Source organism: Dipodomys merriami, unplaced genomic scaffold (assembly GCF_024711535.1).
Source record: "Dipodomys merriami isolate MVZ:Mamm:240054 unplaced genomic scaffold, mDipMer1.0.p SCAF_5, whole genome shotgun sequence".
Lineage (NCBI taxonomy): Eukaryota > Metazoa > Chordata > Mammalia > Rodentia > Heteromyidae > Dipodomys > Dipodomys merriami.
This window is the reverse complement of record NW_027206068.1, coordinates 18,514,244-18,528,428: the sequence shown is the minus strand read 5'-3', so window position 1 is coordinate 18,528,428 and position 14,185 is coordinate 18,514,244. Positions and strand designations below refer to the sequence as shown.

The window sequence follows — 14,185 nt, the reverse complement described above, 5'->3', positions numbered from 1 at the left end:
CCCAGGGATTCATGCACGCTACGCCAGCACTCTCCACTAAGTCACATTCCCAAGCTGTTCATCTTTTCTCCTTACTCTTAATACCCCTTTTTGCCTTTGTCCCCCAAAACATGTTTCCACATGCTGGTATTCATTTTGATAACCAGCACATTAGCTGTTCAGAGGAAGTATTCCCTCAAGTCCAGTATCCTTTAGTCAGTTTGTTTTTATATAAATGCATTGAGCCCTGTATGTTATCATGAATGCTGTGGTTTAGATCTAGTTTCCATATATGAGAGAAAATATATACCATTTGTCTCTCTAAGCCTGCTTTGTTCACTTAACATGATTTGTTCTAAGTCCATCCATTTCTGGGCAAATAACATAATACTATCCCTTCTGATGGATGAGTACAATTTTATTGTATATATGTGCCACATTTTCTTGATCCACTCATGCATCATACAACATCTGGGCTTCTTCCATAACTTGGCTATTGAGAATAGCACAGAAATGGCTGTGGATGTGCAAGTATCTTGACTTGTTATGCTCTGGATAGATGCCAAGAGTGATATTGCTGGATCCTAGGGTAGTTCTATGTCTAGTTTTTGGGGGAATCTCCAAACCTTCATCAAGAGTGGTTGTACTAGCTTACATTCCCACCAATGGTGTAATAGAGTACCTTTCCCTCACATCCCCACCAGCATTTGTTATTAATCATCTTATCTATTCTGGTCAATCTTACTGGAGTGAGATGGAATCTCATTGTTGTTTTGGTTTGCACTTCCTTTATGGCCAGGGATGTTGAGTATCTGCTCATATGTTTATTGACCATTCATACTTGTTCTGAGAAGCCTATTTGGCTTCTTTGCCCATTTATTGATTGGGTTATTAATTTGGGGGTAGGTGCTCCTGTATATTCTAGATATTAGGCCCTTGTCAGATGCATAGCTGTTGGTTATCTTTTTTAGTTTTTATCCTTTGCTGTGCAAAAACTTTTTTAGTTTGATGCAATCCCATTTGTCAGGGCTCTGTCCTATTTACTGATCCCCTGAGACTCTCTCTTGAAGAGAACCCTAACATCTACATTTTAGCAGTGAAATGAATGACACAAGCAAGAGATTCTATAATTATTCATTTCAACTAAATGCAGCATAGTCTTCCACATGTTTCTGGAAGTCAGCACTGGATGACACTGATTTCGTCACCAGTTCCCAAGCCATGGTCTTCCATGAAGTCAGCCACTGGAGAACATTGCAGGAAATCAAGTGGAAGAAGAAAAGAGAAAGATGAGGTTTTTATTCCTCTCCTTCCTTCTCCTTACAAGTCCTTTCCATAAACTCAGATTGCTCACATCCTGCTGCATTTTTTTCTTGACTTTACCCTTTCAAGCTCCAATAATTGCATCTTCCCTTCGCTTTTAAGATCCCAAATTGGGGGTGGGGAGTAGTTGTGGAGGTGGAAAGGAAGGGATGATACGTGGAAAACAAAGAAAGAGGCAACAATGTTCAATAGGACATGTACTCATTACCTTGTTGTATAACTGTAACCCCTCTGTACAGCATTTTTACAATAAAAAAAATGTTTTTAAAAAAAAAAAAGGTCCCAAGTAAGTGACTGTTCTGTTACTGTTATTCCTGCCTAGGCTTTTGCCCTGGTCCTCCTGCTTTCCCCATCAGGTTTCAATCATTAGTTTCTTTGCAAATACATTCTGAGTGTCTTCTATGTCCATTGGGGATGCTAACTAAACAGATATGCCAACCGATATCTGATGGAGTTTATGATTTAGCTGAATTTCCTACACCATTGAGAAGCAACAGATTTAAGCTTAGAATTTGGTTTCCTTCACTTCTGATAAGTAGTTTTTAAGTACCCCCACTGGCACATAGAACAGCTTAAGCTGACCCATAAAATGGGCAAGTATGTATAATTTGGAAGATAGTCAATTTCTTCCTTTCCTTTTTTGTTTCTTTCTTTTCACTTTCTCTTTCTTCCTTTCCCTCTCTCTTTATTTTGTAATTTTGTACTGGCACTGGGGCTTGAATTCAGGGCCTTACACTCACCATGTTTTTGCTCAAGGCTGGTGCTCTACCACTTGAGCCACAGTTCTACTTCCAGGTAGAGATTTTTAATTTACTGCTAGTACTTGAAATTAGTTAAATTCATATAAAATATTTTGGTGTGTTATGAGATTTAGATGCTATGTATGATAACAGATCTGAAAATATCTCCTTTTCTATTCTAGCATTTTCCCTTGCCTTTTTCCTAACTTACTGGCATTGAGTGTGCATTGAGTTTGCAAGCCTTGCTTGATGTGTTTTCACCATCAGAGATATTTGTTTTTTTTAAGAGAAATAGAAAGTATTAAATACTGCAAATAATCTCTAGTTCTATAACATAGGGCACTGCTGAAGAGGTGAAGAGAGATATTTTATTTCATTTGCTTGCCTTTAAGTTTTTAAACCAGGAAAAGGGAGTAACAGGATTCTGATAACCTTGAAATTACTGTGTTAAAAGTTTGTGGGAAGCACAAACATCTCCTAAGGGACAATGCCTTTACAGAACTCATTCTAGAGTTGTTCAATAGTGTTAATAATGTATCTTTACAAGATTTTTTTACCCCTATCACCAGCATCTGCCTGGTCTGAATTTCAGCACAATATACATCTGCTCCAGTATTGAGGCCATCCTCCCAAGGACCTTGCTTATCATAACTACTGGCAATAAAAGAGATAATAAATTAGTAATCCCTCAGAATGTCCAGTAACATGTGTTTCCATTTAATATCGCAGAATCATAAATGTCTTAATTCCAGAGAATACAATGGTCAAAAAAGACCATTGTTATAGCTCCACCACCTGCCAAACACATTCTTTTAGATTTCCTCCTACTAGGTAAATGAATAAATAGGAGTGCAATGCAATTTAACTCTTTTACTTTTACTTCAAGTGCATATCAATGATCAAAACCCAAGTTGACTTATCAGCATAGCTTTCATGACATCATTGCAATCTTCCACAGTACTTATAAGTTTTTCCATATCCTTGGAGGTTCCTTTAAGAGGACTTCAACATATTAAGCAGGCAGATCATCCTATCACCACATCTTCCCTCAAAAAAATGGATGACAATGGCATTACTTAAGAAGTATACAATGATTTCAAAATAGCTTTCTAAATATTGCATACAAGGAATACTTAGTAGACTAGATGAAGAAATTCTCTGCATATTTTGTTAGCTCAACTTGCCTACAACTATAGTCTTCATACTCATCCATAATAAAATGACTTCAGTAAATGGAAATTGTTGAGAAGCAGGAATTTTTATTCTTAATATGAACGTTCAGAAGAAGACAGGCTTATAAAAACAATTTATGAGTACATACAGAGTTAAGTAACCACACTGCAGAAATCTATAAAATTTCTAATTGTTTTATTTTTTCTAATAATCATATACATGAAGAATCTACAATTGTATCTACTTAAAATCAAATTTCAAATCTACCTGGCAAACTTTACAATCAGGAGGAAAGATGCCTTTTTCTACTATGCTTTTATTATTTGCTATCATTTATCTTTGCTATTCATAGAAATATTAACACTCCCTTCTGGAATATATCCTTGCTGCTTCAGGTAATAGATTCCTAGGAATGAGATGATATGTTTTCACTTTTGCATTTTGCAAGAGTATTTGTTTCCTTAATTGGATTGACATTTACTCTCATAATTGTCTTCTCAAAACTCAACAGACACAGATTCGGCTTGCAATAATTAAATAAATATGTTGATGACCTTACAAGCAACATAAACTACATTTTCTAGGATTATTACTATCCTACTTATATCAAAATATGAGTGTGTTCTTAAATATTTTTAATGAAAACTTTCCAACATATCGTTGTTTTACAATAAAATCCACTTCTATTATAGGTTGCAGTCACTTTTTCTTATTTTCCTTAAAAGCAAGTAAATAGTTGAAGAGTAATTGAGTTTTATTTTTTTTAGCTTTGCTATGTAGCCAGAGCTGGCCTGAAACTCAAGATCATCCAAAGGGCTGGGATTACAGTTCTATATCAACTAGCCCAGCAACCATAGAATTTTTTGATAGAAAACAAATTCTATTGCAACTTTCTTTACATTATCTGTGGTTCTTACCATCCTTAATTTGCTGATGTTTACTCCATTATGAACACAAAGTACAAAATTCCTGGTAACAAGCTACAGCCTTCCTGAATGTGGGTCTCCTCTCTCATTTGATTTTGTTTTCTGCACAGATATTGGATATGGTGGAATATGTCAGCTTCCATAACAAGTGTGAGCAAAATCTGATTGTGAAATTTTATGATTGAGTGAGCTGAAACAATGAGAATTAGAGAGTAGCATAAGTAAAATCTACTTTTATGGATGCCATTATGTGATCATATTGTTTGCTAGTATAGACTATTTTAGAGCTTAAAAACATTTCAGACATTATGTATTCAGAGCTCCCTTTCTGTACAGATAACATAACTGAGACTTAGGAATCTTAAGAAACATGTGTAAGTTTTCCCTCCACCATGGTAAGAGCACAGTCATATCACAGATCTATTTTCAAGTTCACACATCTTGAAGTTCATTGCAGATGAGTCAAATTGAAATTTTCATTTGTTACTTTTTAAAATATCAAACTAGTTCACAGATTTAGGATAAAATCTTGCTTCCTTGGTATACAGAGGAAACCAGAACTAATCAACTCATAGGAAAGATGAGATCCAAAAGCAAACAAACTGCTAATCCTTTGCTCAATTAAGTGTACTAGGTATCTTTGACTTGCAATAAATAAAATTGTGTTACATGAAGTAAGTCAGGCTCAGAGAGACAAAGGACACATTTTTTTCTCTTATGTGGAAGTTAAACCTAAGTTCTAAATATACATTAAAACATATACAAGGTCATATGCACCTGTACACGAACATTTTAGCTAAATTATGGTATACAAGGGGGAGGGTTTCAATGAGGTAACTCTTCTGGACAACTAACAGTTTGTAGAAATGAAGCCTAGGAATCTAGAACTTATGTTGTTGAAGGGAGGGTGTGGGTATGCAGGTGGGGAGGTGGCAAACAAATGCAGTGGGAAAAAGGTGTGCAAATGTAGGCATAATATTCAACATACTCATGTGAAAATGGAGCCAGGTAAATTGAAGGGATAGATGGGTGGGGTTGGAAGAGATAGGAAGAGTGATGAAAGGCATGACATTGATCAAGATGCATTGTACTTACATAAACTGACATGTTGAATTAAACCTCTGTACACGTAAAGATAATTTTAACAAAATTAAGGAGAAAATTGTGGCAAGAAAGTTTCTTTTGACCTTTTGATCTTGAGAAATGTTTTAAAAGTCAAAGCAATTATTTTGTAGCTTTTAAGCTATATATGAAAAGTAAGAAAAGACACCAGGTAAGCAATTATACGTAACACTGAAGTCAGCAAACGTTATCAACTATTTATTGCCAAATAGAGCACATGTTAGTTATTACAGTGAAATTTTTGTTTCATTCTGGGTACTGGATGGTGGATTTCAATGTTTTAGGTTATCTTCAAAGTTGACATTTGGATTAATAATTCAGTAAGAGGAAGAATTCAGTAATTCTGTAGCTAATTTGGCAATATTATAAAATAAAACATGTTTATATTTGCATACATTTTAGTAATAATTTCAAAGGAAGAATCTACTTCTGGCCTTTGCTTTAACTTAACAATAACTCCTTCTTTTTTATTAATGATTTTTTTTATTGTGAAAATGCTGCACAGAGGGGTTACATGAGCAAGGTAATGAGTACATTTCTTATCAAGCATTATTGCCTCCTCCTTCATTTCCTCTTACCATCCCTGCCCTCCCATCCCCGCCCCCCCACAAAGTTGTAAAGTTTGTTTTTCGACATAAACGATTTGTACATCTCATTGTTGCAATGAGTCCACCTGTATCCTTATTTAAACAATTTGTTTTTTCCCTTTCCCTCCACAAATACCTCCTTCTTAAGCCACAATAAACTCTTGATGCATTTCAGTAAAATAAACTTTGGTCAAATATGTCCAACTCCTGACAATGTCATTCAATTCAGAGTCTGTCTCTGATTCAAGCACCTAATAACATGGCTAAAACTGAAATTAATAGTACAGGATCATTCTTGGTTTGCAGTTACTAGAGTTAAAGGGAAAATATTTCAAGATCCTTCATAAGAATCCACCAAACTGCTTCACTCATTTGTTAACAGAAAATAAATCCTTCAGCAAGTCAGCCAGTGCTGATGATAAACTATCACTCAGTCTAAATTTGCTCTGGAAATAATTATGCAGTCATCTTCATATTATTTCATTTTAATGAGTTATTAAACCTGGAAATTGAAAGATCTTTTCACTAAGATTTCTGCAGTAATTGTATTCTAAAGCTTTTTAAGATGACTTGCAGAATATAAGACAATGTATTACATTTGGAGATGAGGATCACACTGATGTGTTTTAGAATGTCTCTTCCAGCATATTTCTCTTTGTGGGTGTAACAAAGCTTTCAAGTAAACAAATGCATGCCTTTTTCAAAACTCTAGACTCATTTCAGTTAAACATAACATAGAACCACAGTTTAACCAGCTCCAGTGAAACCTTGATGGAAGATACCTCTATCTGCCCTTCCTTCGGGAAGGAAGTATTCAATAATATGATACTATCTCAAGCAATGAGTATCCTACCTCACTTTCTCACTGACCTTCTGAGTTTCTATGAAGATTCCACCAAAAACTTGCAAGACATTTTCCCTTTTTTGAATATTTTCATTATCTTTAAGTAGTTGTACAAAAGAGTTGCCATTTACCAAAGCAGTTTATGAATACAGTTCACCTTGATCCATATCACTCCTTTCAACATTCTCTCTATCCCTTCCAACCCACCCCGTCCCTTACTTATCTTAATTTTTGGTTATGTATCGGATGTTTTGCCACTTAACAAAGCAGTTTCTGTGTGCAATGCATCTTGATCTGTGTCATCGCTTTAACATCTCATGCCCCTTCAACTCCCTTGTCGTTCTCAATTCTGTGGTATATACAATGAATTCTTGCCTGTCTTCTCTCCCCTTCATTCTTCTATCCTTCTCCCCCTGGCTCCACCCTCCCATCTTGCAAGTACCCATTTCCTGCAACTTATTTTGTTGGGCTTTGACTTAGTTTATTTAAAGAATTAGTATTTGCACTCTCCATAGAATCTATTACACTTCACTCATTTGTAACCCCTTACTTACCACCCAGCAGACATTTTTGGTTTTTTTTTTTAAAGATTGTATGACTAATAAAAGCAATTAAAGTACTGAGTTCAGGGTATAAAATGAATTATCATTTTTGCACTAACAAATATTTCCCAGTGCTATTAGATTTTTCTTTCATTATACTTATATAATCCATACGTATGTACGTAATATACATGTAAAAATGCATATATATACACATCTACATATATTATTTGTATTTATACATCTCTGTTTCTATGTGTCTATCAAGCCACTCAAAAAAGTTATTTATCCATTGTAGCCAAAATAAACTTGGTTAGCAAATATACTGATGGATTGATATTTTGAAAGTATACTGGAGAGGTCATGCTTTGCTCAAATTGTTCTAATGCATCATTCAATGTGATAGTTATTAAGGTCATAATAAAGTTATGCGTAGTTATCAGATTGGAACATGTAAGTTAACAGGATTAAAAAAGGGCCTGAAATACAATCAGCAATTCAGAGACAATTACTTTTTATCATTTTTAAATAACTGGACAACTACTGCTTTAGTTGACTTTTAATTTTGACTTCACTGAGAAATAGATTTTATCTCAGACATTTTCCACTGATTGCTGACCTTTCCCTCTCATTTGAAGTTAAATACCATGCAATGAACACGTCACCAATGTAACATGGCCTGAAATGGATCAGCATATTGAATGTGACCATGAGAAATAGTTCTAATTCTTGGCTTAGTGAAGACTACAGAGGTTTTACTTAGAGCCTTCTTTTATGTCATTTCCTATTTTTTCGTACATTCATGAAGTATTTGCTAATACACCAGTCATGAGGCTTTTTAACATGTTTTCCACTGAAACTTTTTCTTCAGTGTTTTATTAGTAACAGCCATTGTTTTTGTGTTTTTTGTTCATGATGAAAAGCCATTACAGGTCAAACCATTTCTAGGCTTTGAACTGTAATACACAGTAACTCATGACTTCTATAGACAATGCTACGATTAAGAAAAAAGAAATGGTTAATTTATCTGATATTGTCTATTATCTTTATCTTTTATTGATGATCTCATGTTGAGGTTGAGCAAGTAAATAGACATATGAAATAATTCATACTTGGTATACTCAATCTCTGATATATTTATGAACAGCCAAGGTATTAACATGTTACAATATAAAAAGATCTTATTTATTGAGACTGCAAGATAAATTAGTAGTAAACTATCATTTCTTCATTTAGTGGTGAAATATTTGACATTATTATAAAATCTAGAAAAATGTTGTGTATTAAAACTCTTCTACCTATTATAAAGAAGGGATATCACATCCTTATTTAGCTTAATATGATGTCCACATATTTTTATATGTAATATATTTATATGGCACATACAATATATATGAGATTTCTTTTATAATTTCTAATTGCAAAAAGAACAATGTACTACAAATTTTAAAAATAAAAAAGGTACGAGGGAGCCCTCTGTGCTCCAAAATCAAAAATCCTAGGAAATCTTACTAATATATATTATCCAGCCTTTTTGATTTTCTTTGTTTATATATATGGAGTTAATCATTTGATTGAATGGTATGGCAATTGCTTAACTCTACAATCTAACCTAAGATTGTGATCATGTTGCTTACTACATAATAATAAGACAAAAGTAGGAGCACAGAAGAATTAGTTTGGGATTATATTGTTGTTTTCATCTTGTTTTCCTTCTTTGTGTGTGTGTGCCAGTTTGGGGGTTTAAATTTGGATCTGAGCATTATTTCTGAGCTTCTTTTGTTCAAAACTAGTATTCTACCACTTGAGCCACGACTTCACTTCAGGGTTGTTTTTGGTTTGGGGTCTTTTGGGTGTTTTTTTGTTGTTGTTTTGTTTTCAGTTTTATTGGATATAAGAGTCTTAGGACTTTTCTGCCCCGGGCTGATTTCAAATCACGATCTTCATATCTAAGCTTCTGAGTAGGTAGGATTACAGCCGCTGAGACACTGGCACCCAGTTTGTTACACTTTTTGATTTGGGAGTCATGCAATAATATCCAAAGGTACTCAACAATAGATACTGATTTTGTAACAATGCCTTTTCTTCACATTGACATCTCCTGGAAAACTTTATAAACTACAGAAATCCTGATACAACTGGGACAAAAGCTTTAATCTTCTTTTTAGAAATTATACTGTGGAGCAGACTTGAACTCTATATAAAAGTCTGATCCACTTACAATATGGCAGCCCAACTTTTTCAACCACCCTTTTACCAAGAGTTTTGTCTCTGTCTCTGTCCCTCTCTCTGTATTTTTCTCTGTGTATTTCTTCTCTCTCCTTCTCATTCTCTGTATTTCTCTATGTCTCTATCTCCCCTTCCCTCCCTCCCACCTCCCCGCAGGTATTCCTATGAAAGTTTGACTGCTACTTAATATTACTGGGGTTACGGAATGTAACTCAGTAGTAGAGTGGATACTGAGCATGCGCAGGACCCTGGGTTCCCTCCCAACACCACCACCAAAATAGCTATAACACTTAAACTTTTATTCTACAATGTTTACAAACAAGTATCACTTTATATGCATTAGAGTCAAGGACAATAACATTTAGCAGTGTTTATTTTTGTCCAAAGAAACCAATGGGGTTGAAGATTGTCACCTGATTGCACAGACTATATAAGAAAGTGATACATATTTCAGCTTTACACAGCATCTTATTGATTTTTAAAAGATCCACACTATTGATAAAGTTAATGATGAAATGTGTGTAATATGGAGACTAAAACATTTATTTTACATATCTACAACATGTATTTTCATATTTTCTAGATCACACACAAATCATCTAGGAAAATATTGTCGGTACGTGACAAGCTTCAAAACATTAAAAAAATTAACATTTTGAAAAAAATCACATGTGAAAGCTCATTAAATAACAACATTGACAAATAAATAATTAGCTTTACTTATTAGCTACTGCCATGCATTTCTGGAATTCCATTCCAAGCAAGGGTCAGCATGCAGGGTATAATTTTGTACTATGCAGCTGGAGAAAGCTACAGGGCTTATTTTTGAAGTGAAATGCCACAAGGTCTTTCTCTTTCCTTCAAAGGAAGACCACTCGAGGCAGCTATTCTCATGAAAATGACCCAAAAAGCACCTTTCTGCAAAGTTCCTGTGAAGATTCATGGCGTTACCTCTTTTCAGTTTTCTGTTTTGAAGGGTTTTTATTTGGAAATAGTAAGGGTGGGGCTAAGGAATGGAAACAGAGAGTGAGAGACCCTTTTCTGTCTTAAAATATAATGTTTCAGCCATTTACATAGTATTAATAGTCTTTTAAGAATGAGGAAGAGTTAAAACTACAGGATGCATGGAATTAAAATGTAAATTGCACTCATACATCTTGGGGGGAGAAAAAAAAAACTTGAAAAGGAAAAGCTATTCCCAGAGAAGGTCCTGATACTTAGGACAGCTTTCTGGGTTTGATCAAAGCTGAAAGCCTATACTTTCAAGTGAGCAAAAAAGCAGTGGCAGGCTTGAGTCTTCCAAGCAAACAAATCTGTAAAGCAGATGGTTTATTAGTTAGTCCAGTCTGAGAGTCTGAGTTCTAACTCATGCTGTGCTTGCTAGATTTGCTGGCTCTCTTCCTCTCTCTGTGATGTTGGGCTGGCTTGGCAGGGGACACGCTCTCAAAGTTGTGGCTAGACTCGTTGTGCTGCCGGGTGTACCGCTTACACTTGCAGGCAGTGACCACCGTGATCTTGTAGGTGCGTGTACTGCCATCCTGGCACTGCAGCTGGATTCTCTGCGTGCGAGTTTTGTCGTTGACACACCTCCATTCCTGGGAGCTCCTCCTGCTCCAGTACTTCGTGCCATAGCCTCCTCCGATCCAGTTAGGGAGCACTGGCAGAGGCAAGCACTCACCAGCACACACCAGCTCCTTCAGAGGGCTGATGCTGGTGCACTGACCATCAGAGATGTACTTGGTGGAACGCAGCTCCCGGCAACCCACCTGAACTCGACCTGCAGGGAAGGGAAAAGAATATGCATCAGAGACAAAAGGCAAAGGCAACTCCCCCCGCCTCACCTCCCCGAATGTAACGTGCAATAAGTAAAATATCAAAATTATAGCAAATTGCCAAAGAGAAAGGGAAAATCTACTTTGTTGTCAGGACAAAATAAATCAGCCTAGATACTTGCTAGAGGCACTCTGCTCTAACTTTTTTAGATGTGCAAAAAAAAAAGTCTAGAGCTGATTCATTTTTTCATTTATAATATTAACTAACTGCCTCTTAGAGCATTTGAAAATCACACATTTTTACACTCATTCCTCTCTAAGAGTTTAGCAGCTCTGCTATTTATGTATGTATGTATGTGTATGTGTATATATATATATATATATATATTCACCCTTCAAAGAGTTTGCTTTAAATTCTCTTTCTCATGGGTCATATTGGTTAATGTCTGCAAGTGCTTATAATTAGGATTTTTAAAAAAAATCTGTTGAGAAAATGTGGAAAGCATTTAAATTTTGTGTACAGTGCCTGTGCATTCTGCAATATTTGATTTCAATTATAGAGTTCAGCTCTATAGAATTCCACACACATATGGACACAACCTCTGACATTTGACATTGTGAACTTAATAATGACATTTTAAACATAAATTCTCAAGCTATGTCTTTAAAAACATAAATGCCAAAGTGTTTGAAATGCAAAATGCCACCACAACTAAAAATTTAAAGGATATAAAAGCCCTTAAATCAGGAACGTATGGTTACCATAACAACTTGGCTACATTTCCATGAATTTTATGGCAGAAAAAGACCTAAGATGTCTGATTTACAACTGCAAAAGGAACTGTGGTGCTCATTTCCTGGATAGTAGTCATGGCAAAGTTCTTTGTTTTAGTTATTTGGATTTAATAAGTTATGTTCTCTAATTGGCTGCTTCTTATTACAAGCCTTGTATGATTAAAATAAAAATTAAACTTGAGATATTTGAAGTTTTCCTTACCACTGCTTTGCATCTAAACTTCAGAAGAATTGTCTATCACCAAGACTTGCTAGCCAGAAAAGAGAAAAATTAATGGCTAGAAGCATAAAAACATAAGTAATAAAAGATGTTGAAGTGGTTCTACGTGAGTGACTGAAAGTTAACTCAAAGTATAAAATGAATTAGAACTTAATCCCTGCACCCACTAGTACTTGTGAAGTAAAAGAAAAACAGTTTGGGAGAGTCTGGGAGTTAAACACTATGTACATGCATACAGGCATATAGATCTGGAGATCCTCTATAGAACCCAGAGGATTGAAATTAAAAAGTAAATAATCTGACTGGACAGTGTGCTTGATTTGTTTGCTTCTGAATCCTGCTCACCTTCCAGCAGCTGCTTCCGGAAGGTACCTTAGACACAGCTGGAGATGAGTCTGACTAGTTTCCGTGGTGACAGTTCACTCCTCAACAATGAATACCTACCATATGGCTCAGTGATCTAATAATAATGAGATAGCTCTTATGGACGTAAGAGCAGACACCATCAGGTATGTGAAAACCACCTTGGTATTCTTAGGAAGACATTAGCAGTCAAGTTTGCTCTGACTTTCTAAATGTCAAAACTATAGTAGTTGAAGGGAGTCTAAGAAGGAGGGGTAAGATTTCCTGTGCAAGTTTCTCTGTCTCTCTTAAAACCTGATTATTAACATGTGAACTTTCTAAAGAAAAAGAATGAAAAAAAGAAGTTAGATGAAGAAATTTGAGTTCTAACCGGTGGCCAATTAGAGTGTCAATTAAACAACAGAAAGGGATAAAAGAACACTCTTTACAAAATTTTAGTGTACTGTTATTCTAAAACTCTTAAGTTACAAAAGGAAAGTCTCCAATCTTTCACAGACATATACAATTACTTAAAAATTTGACCTGGTTATGAGCATCACCAACAAAAGTATACTATTTCACTAGACATACTTCAAAAATCTGCAAAATTTCTCTGAAAGTTTCTACTTTTATATACTGTTGTACATTATATACTATTGTACATATCTAGAAACAAACCTGAAATTAAGTTATGTAAAACAATACTTTTTAATTCTCATTTTGCATAGTTTTAAAGAAGCAACAGTTTAATTCCTGGATATATTTTCTCTGTGAATATTTTTTTTTAAAAAGCTTATACCTATATTATCAAGCCACTATTTTCATTAGGTTAACTCTAATATTACTATCTAGGGAAGAATGCCAACCTATACACATACAGTGATTGCTCCCAGATTGTTTTGCAAAATATATACGGTTCAGGTTAGGTAGCCAGGAAACAATTCTACATGAATGTGAGCAAATGCTACCAGAAAAGAAAAAGTAACAAACAAAATTCTGTATAAGGTAAACACACTTACTGCTTCGATCCAATCCAGTGTTACTGAAATGCCTGCCTCCATTTCTGGCTTGATTCAACGTGCTGTTGCTGCTGGGGTGTGCTGGAACAGGTTTCACCACATGTGAATAAAGGATTTCTGTGGCATCATTTTTAAAAGCCAAACAGCTTTTCATGAGGATGCATGCTAGAGGAATGAGATAGAAATGAATGGCAGGAGGAAGCATGGTGAGTAAAGGATTTGCTTGGCTGAAGAGCTAGTTAATTCCCTTCCTCTGCTTCTGCACTGTAACTGTGAAATTCCTCCTCTAGGTCCCCTTTATATATCCACAGAGGTTTGGCGTTCATTCAGGTGTAAAGTTGTGTAGCGCTCCAGAGTGAAAACACTGAGAAGGGGTGGGATCCCTACATGACCCTGCAAAAGAATTTTACCAATGGAAAAGGAGATTGCAGAAAAGGAGGAGCTTGGTATACAAATTGCATGAAATTTCAGAGTTGGACTTCACTTGTCTGCAAGCTGAAGGAGGCAGGCACATTCTATAACAACTACGCTCTCTCTTCAGCCATTTCCTTTCCAGATTTTAGTTCACATGC

General features: G+C 35.4%; 1 protein-coding gene across 1 annotated transcript; it reads right to left on the bottom strand.

Annotated features, from left to right (window-relative positions):
• Positions 1-9,820: 9,820 nt before the first annotated feature.
• Positions 9,821-13,963, bottom strand: Sostdc1 (sclerostin domain containing 1). The gene is made up of 2 exons (XM_069997256.1): positions 13,614-13,963; positions 9,821-11,242 (listed from the first exon to the last, which is right to left on the bottom strand). Exons 1-2 carry the CDS (start codon positions 13,816-13,818, stop codon positions 10,827-10,829), a joined length of 621 nt encoding a protein of 206 aa, XP_069853357.1. The 5' UTR covers positions 13,819-13,963; the 3' UTR covers positions 9,821-10,826.
• Between the last annotated feature and the right edge of the window lie 222 nt (positions 13,964-14,185).

What these genes read in the sequence shown, in the direction of transcription:
- Sostdc1 (XM_069997256.1), bottom strand. Translation starts at nt 13,818, where the DNA reads ATGCTTCCTCCTGCCATTCATTTCTATCTCATTCCTCTAGCATGCATC. An exon ending in CACTGGATTGGATCGAAGCA is followed by an intron (nt 11,243 to 13,613) that starts GTAAGTGTGTTT and finishes CCTTCCCTGCAG; the next exon opens with GTCGAGTTCAGGTGGGTTGC.